Source organism: Neopelma chrysocephalum, unplaced genomic scaffold, assembly GCF_003984885.1.
Source record: "Neopelma chrysocephalum unplaced genomic scaffold, ASM398488v2 Primary Assembly neopelma1_67, whole genome shotgun sequence".
NCBI classification, from domain to species: Eukaryota; Metazoa; Chordata; class Aves; order Passeriformes; family Pipridae; genus Neopelma; species Neopelma chrysocephalum.
In genome coordinates, this window is record NW_020897726.1 from 6,106,954 (window position 1) to 6,129,370 (window position 22,417).

The window sequence follows — 22,417 nt, forward strand, 5'->3', positions numbered from 1 at the left end:
TTTACTTCTAGTGAAGCCATGCTGACTATCCTTATCACTTTCTTGTCATCCATGTGGATAGACGCCCTACAGAATGACATGCTCCATCACATTCCCAGGGATTGAGGTGAGGCTGACTGGCAGGTAGTTCCCTGGGTCTTCCTTCTTGCCCTTTTTGAAGACTGAGGTGACATTTGCTTTCACCAGTCTTGAGGCACTTCTCCTGATCACCATAACCATTCAAAGATGATCATGAGCAGTCCAGCTATGGTGTCTGCCAGCTCTCTAAACACTCATGGATGCAACCTGTCAGGGCCCATGGACTTGTGGTTATCAAGTTTGCCTAGGTGTTCTCTAACCCAATCCTTCTTGGCCAAGGGAAATTCTTCCATCCAACATTCCTTTACCCTGGTCTCTTGGGTCAGAGATTCCTGAGGGCTGGTCTCATCAGTGAAGACCAATGTAAAGAAGGCATTCAGTAAATATGTCTTTGCATCCTCTTTTACCAGGGTCCCCCCTCCGTTTAGTAACAGGTCCATATTATCCTTTGTTTTCTTTTTGTTATTGATGTATTTGCAAAAAACCTTCTTGTTGTCCTTCACATCCTTGATCAGATTTAATTCCAGATGGGCCTTGGCCTTCCTTGTCTCATTTTTACTTACTCTGAAAATCTCTCTATATTCATTCAAAGTAGCCTGACCCTGCATCCATCTCTTCTGTGTTTCCTGCTTACGCTTGTGAAACGACAGTTCTTTATTCATCCATTCAGGTCTCTTGCCCCCTGTGCCCAATATCCTGCTCATTGGGTGGCATCATTCTTGAGTCTGGAGGAAGTGATCCTTGAATATCAACCAACTCTCTGGGACCTCTCTGCCAGCAGGGCCTGTTCCCCTAGGATTCTTCTAAGAAGGTCCCTGAAGAAGCTGAAGTCAGCTCACAATCTTACTTGCTACCCTGTTTCCTTCTCACCTCATACTGAACTCCACAACCTCATGGTCACTACAGCCAAGCCTTCACATAGCGAACGAGGCCTTCACTGTTTGTTAGTAGGTCAAGCAGCACACCATTCTTTGTGGAATCCTCCACTACCTGTGACAGGAAGTTGTTATCAATGCTTTCCAGGAACCTCCTGGACTATTTGTGCTTTGTTGTGTTGCTTCTCCAGCCCATGTCAGGGTAGTTAAAGTCCTCCACAAGAACCAATGCCCGCGACTTTGAGGCTGCTTCTAGCTGCCTGTAGAAGGCCCTATCAACTTTTTCCTCCTGATCAGGTGGCCTGTAGCAAACACCCACAACAGTGTCACCCTTACTAGTCAGTCCCTTTATCCTAAACCATAAGCTCTTGACTTGCTTGTCATCCATCCCAAGACAGAGCTAGCTCGATACATGCCAAGTGTTGCCTCACATAAAGGGCAACTCCACCACTGTGCCTTCCTGGTCTCTCCTAAACAGTGTGTAGCCCTTCAGGACAACATTCCAGTCATGTGACTTATCCCACCACATCACTGTAACTGCACTGAGATGAAAACCCTGTGACTGCACACAGATCTCTAGTTCTTCCTGTTTGTTCCCCATACTGTGTACAGGCACTTTGTAGAAGTATTTGATGGTGTCAATGTCCCAGTAGGGGTGCAAAGGGACGACCCATAGTCCTGTCTTGTAATTATGTCTTTGGCTGCTTGTGCTTGCTTGAGGTATTCCCTCTTTAAGCTTCCTTTTGCTACTAGAGTGGGCACTATAGTTCTCCCCTTCCCACACCTTATCTCTGTTGAGCCTGGCCCTGTTCCCATCCCCCTTCAAATCTAATTTAAAGCTCTCTCAACAAGTCCTGCCAACTCCTGAGCTAAGATTCTTTTTCCATGTTTGAGACAGGTGGACCCCATTTGTTGCCAGGAGGCTTGGTGTTGGATAAACTGAACCATGATCAAAAAACCCAACATCACTCAAAAATAAAACAAACTGGACAATAAAATTTAACAAAAGTTAACACGTGGATTTTTCTGAGTTGTGGCACATAGATATATCCCCTTTTTTTTTTGTGCATACACAGAAACAATTCAATAATATTCAGTAAATTTCAAGAGAAAATTGTAATGGTTAAGGTAGAATAGGAACGAAATTTAAAACATCTTAGGAACTCACAGAAATTCAATGTAGCAGTATAGAACCTGAATCAAACAACTATTCGTAGCAAATTAATTCAATAGTATCAGAGAAGGCAATTACCGATGAACAAAACAGGTAATTAAAAATCTCTTTTGACTTGAAAAGTTCAACACTTGGCAGTGTCTACCTCACATCAATGGAATCACCAGCCCTTAGTACCACAGCTTCTCTTCCATGAGTTGCTAAAAACTGCTGTTCTCTAGCTCATATCATCAAGTAGACATACATCATGACTTAACTCTGGGAATCTAGCTGTTTCATAACTTTGCTTTAGTTTATGTCAAAAAAAGATGACTTTCTCAATGACCATACAAAATGAACCAGCTGTGTATTTGTAACTGAATAAATTACATACACCAGTTCTGCATGGTATGGAATGAGAATGTTTGGTGAGAAACCTAGTTTAAACACTAGTAACTATGATCAACTATGTTCATCTAAATGCCACTCAAAACTCTGAAGGTCCATTAAACACACCAGAACAGCAAATACCTGTTCTCTCAAGAGATCAAAAAAAGTAACAAAAGCCAAAACTTCAAAGCAGTTTCAGTCGGAGAAGTATAAATGACATAGTGATGGCATCCATATCACAGGATGGTGGTCATTAGAAGGGACTTCTGGAGATAAGTTTTAGTTCAATCTCCCTGCTCAAAGCAGATTGTTCACAACATTGTCCATGCTGAATCAAAGATAATTGAGAACCCAAAAGGTTAAACTGAGTATTGCAAAAACCTCAGATTTTTATGGTAGTACATAGGAGGATGGTAGTAAACAGGAAGTCATGACCCCTGAGAGATTTTCATAGATTGGAATTAAACACTTCAAATTTGAATTAGAACACTCCTCCCCTCCACTCAATGCAAAAAAAATCCCCCCAAACTGCATAAACAAAACACCAACCTCTCAAGAAAAAAAAAGCCAAACCAAACAATCAAAAAACAAAAACGAGACAAACAACAACAACCCACACACACACTATTATTCTATAGGAGAAAGAATGCCTCAATTCAAACCTTACAACCATTGCAGATTATTGTCAAGGGCATCCTTAAGAAAACACAGTGCAGTAAACCAGTATAGAAGACATGGAATAGCATACAGCAAGGTATTATTTCAAAAATCTTTAGAAATAAAAAATCAGACGGCTGCAAGTCATAAACAGCACTTACAAAAGCTGAAGACAGACTAAATTCAATAAAAAAAGCACAGTTCTCAAAAAATGGACATAACTGGTCCCAAAAGGCATAAAATGAAGCTGACTTCGTAGACAAAGTCTCAGCTACACATTCCCCTACCCTGTCTCCCTCACAGAAGGAGAAGCAAAATACTATCTGAATTGCATGAGCTCACTACTGTTCAGTTTTATTATTGCTTCTGATACTTTAGCTGAACTTTATAAATCCTGTACTAGATATCCCTTCAGATCACTGACCAGCAATTCTCCCAGTTCACTTTCTAGATCCTCCCACAAGAGAAGGGGGAAAACAAAAAATTCAATAAACAGCTGAGAAAAAGAGTGCAAAAATTTAATTTAAGCCAAACACAGATGCACTGCCTTATTCACAGCATCTTGCCATTCATCATTTGAAAAGAGCCATTTTCGTTTTTCATGACTTGTTATTCATCATGTTATCATCAAATCGCTGATGTTATGCCCGAAATATATCTTATTGCAGGCAAAACAGAGGAGAGAGTTCACAGAAGAAAAGCTGAAGGGAAGAACTAGCTCTTCACCAGGCAAAGTAATTAGATCATACCTGTTCTATACAAAAGTTTCTTAAGAGTAGTCTTTGCCAGGAAAGGAGAAAAGGGGTAGAAGACAAAAGCCAGCCCAGTTTTCTTCTTGCTGGTTTAACTGAGACTTCAGAGCACGTGTACTATGTGCAAAGTAAGTGGACAGCGAAGTAAGTCCACAGCAAATTGATAGCACATGTTCTTAAGTACTAGTTGACTAGAAATATTATTATCCTCAACCTTTTAACATTTTTAAATACAATCCTTTAAACTGTTAAATGGAGACATAATAAAATGCTGGAGAGTTTATTCTACTGATGCTTAGCAACTCAGGGTAAATGAAAATGCTGCATGAAAATGCTATATTATTACTTTGTTTTTGCATAAACCTGTGCATGTATTTCATCTCTTTTTAAGCGTGTGCTGAACATTTACAAACCTGTAATGGAAATGGAAATGATGTTTTTAATTTTTCAATGGTTCAAAAGTAAAAAAAGGGTCACTGTCATTGTATAATCCATCTTTCAGTCAGAAGTGAAAGTTGCAAAGGATTTTCCCTTCCTCAGATTTCTCTTTCTGGTGTTATTGGAAAGCTTGTCTTCTTGTTTAAATGAATTTCCTTTTAATCTCCTCCCTGAGCTCCTGGATAGATGGAGCCTCTTAAAAAATTCAGGATATCACTGTAATTGTAAATTGATCTGCTTCTGTGGCAGAAGGCTGAGTCCCTCCATCCAGGAAAGAGACTGTCTTCTCAAAGTTGTTTTTCAGACAAATGATTAATTTGCACTCTCTCTTGCTATTATATTATCCTTTAATGGAAAAGCAGTTTTTAAACAAAACTACCACTTTTTTGATTGTTTTATTCCTGGCAACACACAGGGAAGAAAGACAACTGACAAAGCCAATGAGAAATATTTCCTGGTTTGAATTTTTTAAATTTCCTAAAGGAGAGTTTGACTCTACTTACATAGGAACTAAAACTATACCAAGACAACTAAAATGCACATATTCATCACTGCTTAAGTCCTGAATTAATGTAATATATTAATAGACACAGGAAAATTCCCCACAGATTTTTAATGCAGAGTTAAGGCTGAAACACTGTTATGACTATGCAATCCTTAAAACAGACACGTAACTCATTAGGATCAAAGTAGAGGAAATTATCCATCTACTGTGGTGCTGAATCCACATAGCCTATTTGCCTTTGGCTCTTTGGTTATGAGATCTGGCATCACTTGGATTATTTCACCTAATCCATCATTAGCTTTCACGTGTCCTATATACTGTGCAACAAACCTAAATTTAACAAACCCAACTCCCCATCAATTACCACACTGAATATATTACATGTCAGCACAGGGCACAAAGATTAGACATGCTGAATTACACCTTTCTTTGTGAAAAGTCAATATTTTTAGAGCACTGTTAATGATGCTGACTCCAGTTGTAATAAACGTTCCTTCCTATTGTGGACAGGCACTAGTATTCTGACCTTTATGCACAAGACAGAGCTACCAAACAAAATGAAAAACCTCAGAAGACACAGAAAACACATGAGAGCTCCCAGAAACACTGCCACAGAGTCACTGATGTGTGTTTTTTTAATTGCAATATTTGCTTGGAGGGTGGAATCCTGTAAGATGACCTATTTTTTCCCCCCCTATAATCCTACCAGTAAGCATTAGTAATTTAGATTAACTTTCTCCCTCCACATAAACAAAGCACACAAAAAGGTTATTATTTACAACAAAAACTAAATACACTGCTGTTGTGTTATCACAGCATCCTTACTTACCGGTCTTCCACAAATACACTGACGAAGTTTGAAATTCACTTTGTGCACGAGCGTCCCAGATTCCCAGCAGCAGAAGCATGAGAACTCCCACGCACCGGGCTGGCACGGCAAAAACCCCTGGACCACGGTAGAAAGGAGTGCTCCCCTCACTCAACCCCATGCCTCCAGCAGCCTGCTGCTGCCTCCAAAACCCGCAGCACGACCACGAAACCTTCTTCAAATAATACTCCCCTCTTCAGAATTTCTTCACGGGGAGAAAGGGACTGGAAACCTCTCTTCTGCTATTGTGCATGGCAGTTGAAAAGGAAAAACTGTTTAACACCAGGGAACAATAGAGTCCTCCTCGCTTGCTCTTGCGGCGGCGGCTACTCCTGCTCGTACGGTTGCTGCTCCACGCTCTTCCATTCAGCGGTTATAGCACTTTTCCATCAGCTAAAAGCGAGACAGCTGTCCGCAGGGGGCTCCAGCTGACTGAGCAGGTTATCTTGCTCTGGGAGGCAGCAGCAGTCATTTACACCAGCTGGAGAGAGTGAGAGACAGAGAGAAACAGGGATGAGGAGAAACACAAATAGCCCAGTGCTGTAATCTCAGCCCAGAGAGTGACTGCAAAAGGCTGGCTTCCCAGACACGTCTCTCCCTGGAATATCCCAAATGATACACACTAAGAAGAAAAGAAGAAATCATCATCAGACATGCTTCAGAAACACAAGTCATTCAACCAGAACAGATATAAACAGAACAATATATAATAATTAAGAGAGCATCAGACGTTTATCCTGATAACAATATGTATGCTGCATTAACTGTTCTGTAAACAAAAAAAAAAAAAAAGGTGATTACACATGCATAAAACAGACAATTAAGACCTTACAAAGGAAAACTGAAGAAAATGTAGGAAAACAAACAAACAAAAAAACCCACATTACATTGTCTTGCATATTTATCAAATCTGTTTCAGGTAATGACATATAGCTATTTGTTATGGGGACAGATGAATATATGTATATGATAGTGTGTATGTATGTGTAAGCATATCACCCCTGTGGTAGATGAAGCGTGCACATAATATATAATGCAAGATAACATCCTTTCCTATCCAGTAAGTATGTACACATATATACATGCATAAATGTCAACTGTGTAATTTAAAATAATTTGAAGATCAAGTTATCAATCATTTTACATATGAAAGTATTCAGAATACATTAGGCTGTCAAGATGATACAAAAACGTGGAGAGAGAAAAAGCTTTTTAAATAGGGATCTTTATCTCTCCCGCCCACTACACAGTGAACAGATGCAATAACTAGCCTAAAGATTGGGCTTCTGACATCTATAAACAAGGAAGCAAATGAGGAATTTTCAAGAAAACCTTTATCATATTCAAAAAGTTACATTAAAAATGCAAACAAAAATACCCAGCATGAACACGGGACCCAGAGCTGAAAAATGATGGAGCCATTGTTGTTTAAAGAAGAAACCCTCAGTCAACCTCTCTTGGGACGCCTGTCATTTTGCACAACCTTCTCAGACTCAGCCTTTTCACATGCATTAGACTAAAATCAGTCGTGATCAAATAATTCCCAAGTCCTTGCCTGTTTAAATATTCTGACATCAGAGCAAATTAGCAATGTTGAAGGTTGCAAATTCGTCTTTGTTTACTTTCCACTCTGTTACGCCTCTAAGAGGGAATTAAAGGCTCAGGGAGCTCTAGCACCATGAGGCTGTGATTAAGAGAGATAAGCAAGTGTGGATTACTGTTCCTCAGCTGTTGAAAAACAGGAAACAATCAGGAGATTATAGGTTGATAAGGGATACACAGAAAGCCATGATCTTAACAAATTTATAGCATCCTGATGTAGAACTTGTACCCTCAGCTAAAGCACTTCAGAAGATACATTTTATTCACTTATGCTACATCGTGCTGTATTCACTTTAGAAAGCATGGATCCCCCTTCAGCCTGTGCTTTGTTGAACTAGACAAAACACCGTTTTAAATCAAAATTCTCTCTGGGTTTATTGATTTATAGCAATTTTACAGCTAAATTTGGGGTTAATCACACACACATTATTTAACATGCTATGTAGAGGGACTTGAGAATATTCAACCTAATAAAAACAATGCCAGATTCATCATTTATGAAAAATAGCATTAAGACTCTAAGGGCTTAAAGAAGTTTTAAGAACATTGGGAAGTCTATGGCAATAGCTGTATTGACTTGCATAGTTAAAATAAAACATAGCTTACACATTCCTTTGAAAAATTAAGAGTAAAAATATTTTAGCCAGAGCTAAAAGTCAAGTTTTTACAGTGACCAGGGGAAAAGGCACTCTTTTTGGAGTTATTAAATACAATGGATTCTACCTAGAATTTTTTATGAATGTATAAAGAAAGCCTCTGAGAATATTTTGTACGTGACTCAGATCATCTGGAAACATCATCAGGGAACAGATCATCCATGTAGTTGGCACAATGAATCAAAGTGGGTTTTGACAGCAGAACAAAGCAGTATCATGAGAGAGGGTAAGTACACATACACAGACACTCAAATATTTTCTTATATTTATGCAACTATAGGACCACATACTTTAAAATAACTAAAATAGAGATTATTAAAATAAAATATTTTCACATTACTTTTTATGGTTTTACCATTTTTGTGTCAAAAAATCAATGAACTACGAGAGAATAATTTCATCTTTTTTTGTTGTAAGATGCTATGATGAATTTAGAACTGTTCAGAAATATGTTACAGAGACAAAACGGAAAGAATATTAATAATGCAAATGTATCTGTGTGTCTGGAATAAAAAAGAAAAGGATTTCTGAAGAGCTGGTTTTGGCAAACACTAAATCACTTATGCAGTATGTACGCTATTACTCAGGACAGGAAAAGGCTGGTGATACCACAGGCCAAAGAGTAGGCTGATGCCTGAAGACAGAGACACCAACACCAACCTCACTAACCTAACTGCAGGGGTTGGATTTCAGACGCAAGAGGGAATATATCCCGACTGTAAGCATCCGCTGCTGTCAGCACGCCTTACCCGGAATGCTTTGTTAGCGTTTTCCACCCCAGTGTATCCAATGCGCTCCTACCCTCTTCCTATTTGCTACTGGAGTTCTGTCCAGTTAACAGTGTAACCAATATTTCCAGTCCACTGGCAACCCATCTTATAATATACGTATTAACAATCATAATGAATCAGTTTTTTATGGCTTAGACATTCCCATAGAAATGGTTAAGTGCTTTTGAGAAGAAACCTCTAGACAAAGCATAGAAATAAACTACAATCAACGTTGGTATCCATATCACAAATCTAATAGTGTCAGTGTTGTCCCTTAGAGCACCAACATACGAGCCTTGGCAGACTTTTATTCAGATACAATTATTTCTTTAGATGTAGATGTGGCACTTAGGGACATTGTTTAGTGGTGGATTTGGCAGAGTTAGGTCAATGACTGACCTCAATGATCTTAAAGCTCTTTTCCAAACTAAACAATTCTATTATTTTATTTGAGGCACAGCAGTTGCATGAAGTCTGTAAACTGCTCAAATAAATGATTGATAACTTAGCACCTTTTCATTTTCTTGAAAAAAATATGACTAACCTCAAAGACGTTTGTGAAAATGAGGTAGAGTTAACTCTGAAATATTGGAATTACTTTGTTCATATCTCCAAGCACTAAACAGTTAGAGGATGACAAAACAAACATGTCATACCTTTTTTGTATTGGAAATAGAAATGATAACAAGATATATATTTCAAATAGAATCACCCTGCTGGTAGTCCTCTGCTACCAGGAAGTCCCACACTAGCACCCTTGTCTTTATGAAATGCCATGAATAAAAGCTTCAGGTTCATATTAATCTGACATTCTGATGATGTATTTCTACACATAGTAAGGTCAAAGAGCATGCAGAGAGTACAAAATATATAGGGCACACTTGTTTCTAGGGTAAACAATACAAACTGAAGAGCAGCATCCAGCATCACTTTCATTCGCCTTCAATTTCAGACTCTGGTTGAGCTAGAAATCTTTAGAAAAGTTTCAGTCCATTTCTCTAGATCTATAGAAGATATTTTATGGACTCTACAGCTGTACTCCACTAAACCATCTGATCTGCATGAGTACTAGGATACCACAAAAAACCCACCCAAATTCTAAAGAATGAAAAATATTTTATTTCTTGTGTAGAAAAGTCAAAATCCCCTCCATCTGAACTGTTCATTTTATCTCCAAGACTCTTCCCCCTCCCTTATGTGTAAAATGACAAATGCAGCCAAAGGCAAATAAGACTGTTAGATGTCTTCTAGACATCTAACTCTACAGTTATAATGAGTTTATTACAACCAATGACTACTGGATAATACAGTACCACATATTTCTGAAAAGCACTCTAAATTTGTAACATGCTGATATGGTTCAGTCATCATATTAGGATGCCCTTGGATATATCCCCGTCATGGGATGCAGTAGTATGGTTGCACTCCAAACTTTTAAAGAAGTTAGGACGGTATAGTATGTTCTCCTACATGCATGTTTCCCTTGCAACATCCATGATCTAAATAATTCATGCAACAGCTAAAAAAGCTTTTGTTCTCTTCATTCCCTGGCATAAACTCATGGGCCAAAAATTCTAGCTCTGCATTTTGTAGAGCCTGACATCCATGCAGATATTTTACTAAAGTTGCAGGTATATTGTAATAATTGCCTTGAGATGGGAACTGCAAGAATTTTTTCAGATATTGAGAACTTCAGGATGGAATAAGCTGTACAGTGCTCTTCTAGGCTTTGCTGCAGATCATTAAATACTATTTACCAGACTAAGTAACAGTCTCTTATTTTACTTCATATCAGTGCTAGAGAGCCCAGCCAGGGAAGCCACAAAAAATATCCTAAACATGAAAAATCTGGAAAAAATATTAATATCTTTGTTTTTCAAAATCCAGCAGCTTCAGTGTTTAAGTCAATTTAAAAATTAAATGTGCTGTGCAAAACTTGCAGCCGAAAAAAGTTATTTTTTAGGGATCCTAAACATATGGCCTCTAGGTGTCACACTCGACCATGTCATAGTATGCTAGTATGAATTTCTCTTATCCTTTAATAGCAGGTAAGAGACCCTGATTTTATTCTTTCATTGTAACACATCCTCTTTTTAAACCTGCAATATCTAAAACAAAAAAACAAAACCAACTTTCATACAAATAGTATAATTTTTGATAGTTTTCCCAGAGCAAATGTTTTTGCAAATACTAGAGATATCACGACGCCTGTTTGTTAAATTTGTATCATTCTTTTAGATCATGGAATTGGAGAACAAATTAGGAATTTTGAGAGTTACATGTGTGAGCTGCGCAGAAGTAAAGCATTGCATGTACAAAACTACTGGAGTACGTTAATAATGTACACTTAAACTCTTCAGTATTTCCTGATTACTCAAAAAGTTTGCAACAAGAAAAAGTCTAGTTCTGACTTTACGAATGCTTTGCTTTTGTTAAGGTAAGTTAGTAATTCCTGGACTGATTTATCTTTTTTTAAGGTTTTCTTTTTATTGTTTGATTATACTGGTGGAGGGGTGAGGAGGTGGGGAAGGCAGTGTTTGGTTTCTAATCTAATTTAAATTTAGATCTTTTCCTAGCCTTAGCCATTTTTTCATTGGTATGGTGTGGGTTTTTCAGTTACAAAAACAAAAGTGTTTTTTTTTTTTTTTTCTAAACTGGTTGTTCCACTTTTTTTTGTAGATGCCTTTGGTAGGTAACAAAATCAACATCCTTGGCATGGAACATTCATGGAAAGAAAGTATTTGTAGGGAGAGCACAGTAAAGTATGGCCAGGAAGTATGTCTAGAACAGCTTGGTGAGAGATCAAGCTAGAGGAATTCAAGTAAGAAATCAATTAATTTATCAAGGAGGGCACCTAGCTTTGGATCAAGACACATGATGAAAGAGTGTATTTACCATCTTTGTTTTCAAGAAAAATGTTAGTTTTAACTTGATGATTTAACTGAGGAAAGGCTACTGGGCTAAACAGATCAATGCCTTTTTGAAATGCAGTGGCCCAAGAGTTGCAGAAGGCCAGATTAAATTAGATAATTCTACTATCTGGCTTTAAACTCTGTGAATAAATTTTGTCATTTCTGCTCAGATTATATTGGCTTCAATGCCAACTGCATGAAACAGAACCTATCCAAAGATCAGAACTGGATGCAAAGATCAAAATTACCTCTGTGACTTTTTCTATGTTAATTTAAAAAAAAAAAAGTTTATGAGGAAAATGGTGAATTTTTCACTTTTGGTAATCTCTGCTTCGGGAAAGAAACTTGAACTTTGCTTCTACTGTTCATGTAGATCAGTGTGCTCTTCTTATCATAACCTCCAAAAAGAAGTCTGCACAAACTAGAACCTCTTCTATAATTGTGGTACCAGTATGCACTTGCTTACAGAGTGCTAAGGGGGAAAAAAATATACTGTTTAGTCTTTTAATGCATTTGGCATTGATCTACAGTTTGTGTACCTATGTGATTAAGACTTCACAGGCAATGGAGCTTTTTTAATCCAACTTTAGTTACCTCAGTTTCAGAAAGCCCAATACAGACTTCATTAATGGACAAAACAAACAAACCCAATTGACCATAACTGTCATTTAGAACCAGTTTTCTAACTCCAAGCCCATTATACTAAATTTTCCAACAGATAAGCAAAACAGGATTTTAATGGGACTTTCCAAGTCAACTCTGTTCCTCCAATGTGTGCATGTACTTTTGAAATTTGTATTCCTAAAATCAATGGGAACAGCTAGCCCCTATGCATACCATGAACTTATGCTGAAAATAAACGTTTATCCAAGTAACATCCTCACTGGAGAAAAACAGTGATTAAAACTTATAGTTGTACATGCAAATAAGTAGAATTATTCACAGGACCTGAAAGGCAGGCAGGAAGATTTCAAAGACGCAATGGAGAGGTAAGTATTGAAATCCCTGACAAGGGGAACAGAAAGAGAGTGGTATAAACAAAGAAAATCAGTGCCCATTATTGCCTTTGAAAATCCTCTCCAGGGAGAGCTTAGTAATTTGCACATACCAAATCACCTTAAACAAAAGCCACCTTCAGTCAATTTTAAGCCTTTTCCTTATTAAAATCCTATTGATTGATCATTCTTCATCTAAATGTCTGACAAGCCAATTTCCATTTTCAAGGAGGGAAATGTTGCTCTTCTTTTTCAGGTTATAAATCACTCAAACATTCTGTTATCAACTCTCAAAATAGTTAAGTAATAGAAAATAATAAGAAAATTAAACAAGGTTGCTTTCTTTTGTGAGTTGTTGTTTCATAAGTGCAGGTTTTTTTAACTTAACCAATACATTTAGTGGTTTCCAGAAATCGACAGACTCATTAGTAGTGACAAACACAATATAGGTGGAAATAGCTTTTAATAATTTGTTAACCTCTTAAGAGTCCTAACTTAGCTGGTCAAAAGTATAGCTGTGTGTTTTGTGCTGGCTTCAAGAGTTCAATAAACAAGAGGAGTATAACTTCAGGAAACTGATTAATCTATCTCATACCATTCTGACATGGGGTAAGATGAGGTTAGATATAAACCATTCTAAATTAACCATCAAGGTTCAATTTTGATTTGCTAACTAACTAAGCCCCAACCCCATTATATCATTAATAATAATATTTCTCAAAATCTTAGGTTATGAATAAAGTTGGAGCACTGAAGATAATATCTCAAAATAAAACCTTCACTCTCCAATTTTTATATAAAAGCTTCACAAGTGTGTTCCATCTGTTATACTTTCATTATATGGTAGATGCTTTACCTGGGAGGTAGAGGCAAATCTGTTCCTACTGATCAATTACTGAAAATTACAGGTCACTTGTTGAAGTCAATTCTGGAGTAAACTAAAACGCAAAAAGTAAATCTAAATAAGGAAGGCAACAAAGTTAACAAATTCTAAGCAGATATTAATGAAAGCAGGTTATCATTTCAAACCACAAAGACTAGTTTCAAAACACTGAGCTGTATTAACTAAACCTCATATTCTCCTATGTGCTGACTTTTCTTCCTCTTCTGCTGCTGCACCACCATCCTCTCCTACATTCCGTCACACCAATATTTCTGTGGCAAAAAGCAAATGAGTAACCAAATCTATGCACCGAGATAGTTGACATCACAACCACACATAACTGGATTTTCTGCATGCAGATGACAATGCATCGAATGCATTCTGTGTGCTGCCGAAAAATGTGTTCTAAATTTATCGGCATTAACATTAAAATTAGAGCCTCACTAGAGGGATCAAGCCAAGCTTAAGGTGATGTGACACTTCAGGGCAGCAAAAAGATTCATTAAATTTGCATCATTGTTCTTCTGTGGTGACAAAAGACAATATTGTCAGTTTTCTCCAATTGCTATTATATTTGTATATCTGAAAACAGGATAAAAAGCTTACCCAATTAACTGTTAGTGGGAGCTCTGGTACTCCCATAAGTTTTTCCCATGAGGTTCAAAACTAACCACGGTCTAAATAACTGACAGTTGCATCTACACAATCTCTGCAGAATATGTGACAACTTACTTTGATATTCTGCTCACTGAAGGAAGAAATGGTGTGGAGGAGATTAAAACAAGAATTTTCTCAATGACTGGATTATTATTGAAATACTATAAAAACTTGCAAAGCAGTTGTCTTTAGATCATCTCTGAGTTCAGTTGTTACCATCCAGCTAAATGAGAGCATGATTTCCCTGGGACAAGGAAATTTAATTTACACAGATGGAGCACTAAAAAAATGAAGCAAGACTTTGAAACAACAATGACAACATTTGAATGATGCCGAGTTCAGGTAAAAAACAACCTGAGTTTAGGTAAAGAGATGAATTTGATTTATTAGTGGAAAAAAAAAAGGCATGTCATGCATAAAGCAAAAGTCGAACTTCACATAAGAACCTGTTTCCTGGATGTATCAATAGGATAAAAATAATTTACGATTCTTTCACATATTAACATTATGCTAACAAGATACTAACACAATTTATGTCAGCTTGAATTCTCTTTGCACCCATATATAAATACAGATACAACACATAACTTCAGTTGTCTGGCTGATGTATCGATGCCTGAATAGGTGGTTACTCTTCTGAGATACCCCACACAGCAAAAAGAAAATGGCAATTTTTGTAATATGTTGCTAAAATACTCTCACCACTAGGTCCAACTCCACCCACTGCCTGCAGACATTTCTACGTATGCTCCAACAGTAATGTCTCTATCACACAGATTGACTCAGAGGTATTTTCAATGCTTCAATGTTTACAGAAGCTATTTTTAGTACATAAGTATTTAGTATTTTTCTTTATATCAACTATAAAACCAAATAATTTTACATGAAGAAAGATGAAGACAAAAAATATATTCTGCTTCCTCCCAAAGCTACTAGAAAACCATTATAAGCAATTTTCTTTAGAGACCTTGGAGGATAACTGCATGTTAAATCCCCAGATCATTTTAGGTCTTTCTTCTTACAGATATACAGGCAGAACTATAACATATGTAGAAGTTTGCCCATATCTGATAACCGTATAGGATCTTATCTAAAGGAGTTTAAGTATCACATGGTCTTTGAATACCCTCCAAATACTAAAACTTGCTGAATAGCAGGACACGTATCTCACTTAGGCTCAAGTAGGGTGCCATTCAATAAATTCATCTCCTGTAAAGTTACAGTGTTGCCATAGCAAAGTAATATCCTGACAGGATTCAGAAAAGAACTCCATTATGTCAAACACTTCAAACGTGCATATGCCTACACCAAATCACCTCTCTCTGTCAATAACTGGTTGACTGGCAGTCAGCAAAATACTTGCTTGATTTCCAACCTTGTGAATCAGATTTATTTTTAATATAAAACTTAACTACATTGAGTTACTTGACTACAATGATCTCTGATAAAAATTATTCTTGATTTGCAGATAGGCAGTTTGGCAGGGCTTCTTCGAAGCTCCCAAGACAACTTTCATATCTGAATGGACTGGTGAAGTACAATGAAGGTTCCCTGCTTCTGCTATTGTCTTTGGCCAGGACAGAATAACTTCTTTCCACCAAACATTAGGAAAGTCCGAAGGAGATCATCTATCACAGAGATAGATTTTTGTAGTGCTGTCTTTGTAAGAAATTCTACAGAAAAAAATAATTGAAATATAAATAGGGGATGGCATTTTCATTACATTCACATGTTTGGTACATATTTCAGAAACCCAGTCTCTTTTTTTTCCATTTGAAAAAAAAATAATTGCAGTAATTCTCTTTAGTGTTTCATATTCTGTTTCAAATTCCCATCCTTATGCTACCCTACAATTTGAAGTAGTGCTCTTCATATGATATCATAATGAAACAGTCACAAATGAGTTCCTTTGGCTTTGTATAATGGAGTACAGAAGACTGTATTCATTTGATTTGAGAATGGATCATTAGCCACTGTATTCTTAAACCATTTAAGAGAAAGAATTTGAAATCAAACAATAAATAAACTTAATGCATACCTCTAAGCAGAAAGTAATTAAAATAGATAGTAAACATTTCTTTTATTGTTTGTTTTTCCCCCTAAATTATGATTTTTGCAACAGTTCTTTAAATGGCTTTCACTTTAACTGCATTGCAAAAATGAGATCATATTGTATGCTCTTCATTAACTCAACTGATGGTGTTTTAATTTTTACAACATGCAAAGTCTGATGTTCATTTTGCAATTTGACATAGCTAGTGTGTGCTGAGAATAATTAGCTTCAGTATGGCAGAACAAATGATTTCTTTGCAAAGCAAACATTGTTTTTTAACACAGACTTTTGGAAAACTTTCAAGGTATTTCTTGTCTTACACAAAAGCAATACTTTCATTTTTAATTAACTTTTTTGTGTCCTGGTTTTCCCTAATGAACTAATAATCCACATTCTATCTGATGGCAAATATTAAGAAAAGATGAAAAATGACACTTAGCACAAGTGTTATGTCTGCTAAACTGAAACATATTGGATTATAAACAATAAATGCAGTTTAAAAGACTAAGGACTAACCAGAGAGGAAACAGCAAGGAATTTCATTACAACTTACCAATTCATTACAATTTTATTACAAATTATTAAACTATGATGATACTTTGCCTACGATTTCCCATAAAAAGCCAAACATCATACCTATAATTTGGTGAACGTATTACCTTATGAACATATGTAGGTGTCGTATAAATGAAGTTGAACAGTTAGAATCTTCCAAAAATTGTTCTACTCATCTATTTTCGGAATTCCAACATGGTATCCGTGATGTGATATCTGGAACTGTGCACTTATGCTAAAACGTTATGAATAGTACAGACCATAGATGACAGGAGAAGAACATCTTGAAGTCTGTAAAGCTGCAACCCGATGCCATTGTTGGCTGATTTCATTGGTGGTCTCTGTCTGTCTGACTGACACACACAAACACACACACGTAGAGATTGTGGGGAAACACTGGTTACACAGAGGCCCAATATCTTGCAGATGCAGAGTGCCCAGGTTTGGAAAGGTGCAGGTTGTGACCAATCCATCACCCAAAGCCTGACACTGGGGCCAGTTGGAATGAACACTGCATTCTCTCCTCACCCCAGCTCGGTTGTGCTAAACCACTGCAGTGCCAAGTGGGGCACATGTCAGTTAACTTTCAAGACAGGTATGTTTGTGTATGCATGTGTGAGATTTCCCTCACACAGCCCATCCTTCCTAGTTTAGTCCCCTAATAAATTGAGTACAACAGCTCTACCTTGTCTAGAGTTCAACTTCCTCTCTCCCCATCACAACATAGTCAGAATCTTCTCCCAAAATGCTGGCACTTTATGTTCCCCATCACAGAAATAATATTTAGATCTTATTGTGTTCCCTAAAAGCTGTATTCCCTAAAAGCCTAAAGCAAAAGAACTAATCCTACAATCAAAGAAAAACCACCAGAATATATCTTATTCCTTAGCCCCCTCACCAATGATATCTGAGGTATTTTTCAAGAAGTAGTATTATTAATCTTTTACTGTGGTAATATAAAAGTGTAGGCTCCTTGAATATCACTCAGATGGAAGAAGACAGTTATTGTGATCTTCAAAAAAAAATGAAATGTTAATGTTGTATTGATAAATACTAATTAGGATGAATTTTTTTCTCTAATATATAAGAGTAACATCATCATGGAATACAGCAATAATACTAGCCTATTCTCATAAAATTTCAAATTACTTTGGTAAGAACAGGAGAAACAAACTCCATCAATACCTAAATCAGAACTATATATAGAACTTAATAGACTCTTCAGATCTTCCAGGTAATGCAACATAAACAACAGCCTGAGTTAAAGCCAGTAGACAAACTGATAAAGAGCTGATAATGCTGAGTTTTAGCCATCTGTACATAAAACTTCCTAACCAGATCTGACTTTTCTGTAACACTCTAACATTCTACATAGACTAGATAAGAAGTTTAGGAAAAAACCCACAACAGAAACAAACCAAAACAAAAATAGAAACACCCACCCACACACCCAACCCAAAACTAAACGAAAAACCTCTGAATCCAAAACCCACCCAGAGTATAACCTTGACATAAAAATAATGATGGCAAGAGAGCACAGTTCACCCACCCCAGCCAGTGCCACAGCAGGTGCTGTACCACCTCACAATGCTGAGCCCAACTCTAACCCTCAGCACCTTGGACAGAGGTTTGTGCAGCTCCGTTGACATCAAACACTTTTCTGCTTCTAATTGTCTATTAAACATACAAGAATACTCCTTATTCTTACAATAAAATTTTGCACTGTTAAAATACATGCATACCTAGTAAAGCATGGATGAACTGGCATAGCTTGAGGTCATGCATTCCTTGATACAGAAACCATTATAGCCTAAGACTATTCTACACTTTTTTTTGCATACATCAGAGACACACTCTAAAAATACTCCCCTTAGAACTTTTTAACTCTGTTTTGCAGGACATAAAATATTATCTTTGAGCTGTAGTGATGCTGTTCTCAGAAGTTAAATTATTACTTGTGCTGTTTCTCCTCAATATGTCAGAAGTCGTATTGCTAAACAAACACAAAATAAATAGACCAGCTGGATAAAATGAACTAAAATAAGATAATCATAGAATATCCTGAGTTGGAAAGGACCGGCAAGGATCATCAAGTCCAAATCCTGGCCCTGCAAAGGACAAAACTGATGTGCCTAAGAGCGTTGTCCAAAAGCTTCTTCAACTCTGTCAGGCTTGGTGCTGTGATCACGTCCCTGGGGAGCCTGTTCCAGTTCCCAACCACTCTCTGGGTGGAGAACCTTTTCCTAATATCCAACCTAAATCTCCCCTGACACAACTTCAGGCCATTCCCTCAGGTCCTGTCACTGGTCACCAGAGAGAAGACATTGGTGCCTGTCCCTCCACTTCCCCTCATGAGGATGCTGCAGACCATGATGAGATCTACCCTCATACTTGATAAAAATCTATTAAGAATATAATTATTTCAGTAGGGGTAAAAATAGTCTATATACTTTCATCCAGATTAATGTAATAAAATATTATGAAAGTTAGGAGAAAGAAGTTTATGGAGACGGAAAAAAAAATCTGAATCAGTACAATATCAGTGAGTTTACCTTTAAAAAACAAAAGAAAATCCAGCAATGTAGGACAACATTGTCTGCAGAGTCTTCCCTCAAACTCCTTTGGATAGCAAAATTTGTCACATTTATCATAAAGAACTTACACATACTTTTAAGATGTTTCACATAAAACCAGAAAGAAATAAGAGAAAAATATTACTCTTTTAACAATATGAAACAATTGTGATTTTATTGAGCCAGTTTAAATTGTTATTCTGAAAGCCAGCATAAGCACAATTAAATTTAAACCTTCAATTATTATGTAGATTACACTCAGATGAGGCATAGGAGAATTTTTGCTGATGTTCACTGCAAGAAATCAATATAAAACTAAAAGAAAAAATATTTATTTTAGAGATGCTCTTAAAAATAGACTCAAAAAATACTATTTGGATCCACCTGCAGGCCATTTCAGAAAGACTGTAGCTGAGGGGATGAGACAGCAGGGAAACCCATTCAAGCTGATCCAATTTAGATATGTAAATTTTATCTTGTGTGTTTGAAAAGAACATTATGGCACAGCATAATTTGCACCTTGAGTTCCAAAGAATAATATTTCTAATCTAATGAAAACATGCCTCCATTGTTCACTTTCCACTCTCCAGGTTTGGGCCAATCTACTGAGCTTCTACCCACTTAAAACTGTTCTTTTTTTCCATATTTGAAACAATTATCTAACACTAAAAAAAAAATAAAAGAAAAAGAAAAAGGAAAATAGAAAGGTATTCATTTTTGTAGTTACCTGAAAAGGCGATGTTACAAGTGGCTGAATGATGCATGATACAGCCTATAATAGTAATGGTGCTAATGTAATCTCTACTCTAGGGATGAAATGCTAAATGAAACAACTGAAGTTTAAGATCATATGTTTGACACAGTGCACTGTTACCTTATTTTTGTCTTTGTTGTTCCAAAATAGTGATATTTGCTTAATAATAACATTTTGTAAAATAATATTTATTTTTTTTTCCATCCAAGTTAGTACAATACCGAGGAATGGTTTGGTCCCCACAATATACACTTGCAGCTATGATCTATTATTATTATTTGTTCTGATTCAATGAGTATCACTAAAGAACAAGACAACGTCTTACAACTCATGAACTTATATGTTATCCTAAAAAGAACTCGCATAACAGAACTAACATTGATGCTGACTACAGTCCAGCTCAACAGACAGTAACAATCATAAGCTCAAATGCTTGAGAGCAAATTTACCTCGCATTAAATATTAGATATTATATAGATAATTAGATATAGAATGAGAAATTACATATCTGATATTGTAAGGGTAGGTACAGTCAGAAAACAAATCTATTTTGGAAGAAATATCTCAAAGATATAACCCAGCCAGGACAGGGTTAGTTTTTACAGGAGCCAGGAGGGAGCATGGCTAGGACTCAGAGGTTATTCTACACCACCTCACATCATTTTCCAGGGACAGGGTCCTTTCCAGGTCAGGGTAGCATGGCCGTGGTTCAGGTATTGCGGTTTCAGTGTGGGAAGCAATCGTGTGAATCATTTGCTTCTCCTGTACCCTCTGTTACTAATATTTTTGCTGTTACTTTTTGTTTTCTTATTTCATTGCTATTTCCAGTTAATTATTCTTATCTCAACCCATGATCTTTAACCTTTTGTGCTTCCTATTCTCCTCTCCAAGAAGCCATGGGGGAGAGGAGGAAGGGAGAGAAGAGTGAACAGGGGTGCATGGTTTGGGGTGTTTCAGTGGGAACACTAAACTGGGGAATACAATTCATAAACCATGACATTATTATACACATAAATTCATACTGAAGCAAACTAAAATATGTGAAGTACAGTACAAGAAGTGTAACTTGTACATAAGTAATACTTATTAATCCTCTCATTATCATACAATTGTATTATTTTAAAACCATAAAGAAACATGTATTTAAATTCCTCAATTCATAAAAATTAAGCTGTAAATTAAAATATTGAAATAATTGAAAAAAACCCTTGAGTTTTGTGAATACGTCACATTTCAGATGTGCCTTTAAATTAAAAGTGGAACAATGAAGTTTCACTACATTAAGAAGCACATTTTGAGGTAAATTGAACATCTTTGTTGAACGCTTCCCACTTCAAACAGGCTCTTCTAGGGTTAGTTGTAGTATACAACTCAGCCTCCAAATCTTTGTCTATGAAGATAACCAAATAATGAGCTCTATTCTGATAAATCCTCAGGTTCTCACTTGTACCAGAAGTACAAGACTTATCTGTTTATCATTTTCATCCACTCTGGTCACTGTGGTAATAAAATAACCAACATTAAATATTACTGAAGATTACAGTTACAAGTCCTTTAGCTACTAATCCAACTACACCTGACAGTCTGTTAATAAAGGTTAAAAAAAGAAAAACAAAGGCTTTAAGAAGAAATTGCTTTCAGACCTTCACTACACATAGCTGGTCAGACTGACAGTTTATTAAGAACATATCTCTCCAGCTACAAGTTCCAAGTAGAACAGATTCCTAGCCACAGAAATCTGGAAGCTTGAATTTCAAGGATTACGTCTGCCTTCACTACACTGCCTCTTATTTATTTAGTAAAGATCAAAGAAATTTTGTAATATGTAAATTTCATGGCTTTATTGTAATGACACTGTAACTACAGGTCATGTAAACAAAATGCAATTAGAAAAGGGACCAGCAAATAAAAGGTTAATCTGCTGAAAATGAGCTTAACTGAGGACTCCTCCTATGCTCTCCATCCAAAACAATTACTGGAATAGCCCCAGTCCTGATGTTAGCCGAGCTGGCACAGACTCTGAACCAGGAAATCAGCACAGGAAAAGTACAAGGCCTATGCCTGTGCTATCCAAAGCAGAAGAGTCACAAAAATAACTTTGCAACAGTAAGTTCTAACCAGCCCATGAAACAGGGCAAAAGAACGAAATTCTGCCAGTTCTAAGGATGCTGGGCAGCTGTGGCTTGTAAGACAACGAATAATCTGAAGGGGCTCAGCAGCAGGCAAGATTGCAAGATGTAGCACAAGACCCATCTGTAGAGGCTGTGGGAGGATGCCTGGAAATGGAATAG

The 22,417-nt window shown here is 36.8% G+C and overlaps 1 protein-coding gene across 9 annotated transcripts in view; it reads right to left on the reverse strand.

Annotated features, from left to right (window-relative positions):
* Window positions 1-22,417, reverse strand: part of THSD7A (thrombospondin type 1 domain containing 7A) — a 287,973-nt gene that overhangs the window by 197,870 nt on the left and 67,686 nt on the right. For 7 of the 9 annotated variants that reach the window (XR_003534452.1, XR_003534455.1, XR_003534454.1 and 4 more), the window contains one exon: window positions 5,678-6,197. Coding sequence is in view for 1 of the 9 variants with exons in the window: in XM_027684634.1 (XP_027540435.1) it covers window positions 5,678-5,837 (160 nt within the window). In the remaining 8 variants the exon portion in view is untranslated. Of the gene's footprint in view, window positions 1-5,677; window positions 6,312-13,507; window positions 13,527-22,417 lie in introns of those variants that run through there. The other 2 variants (XR_003534453.1, XR_003534450.1) reach the window with 2 other exon arrangements.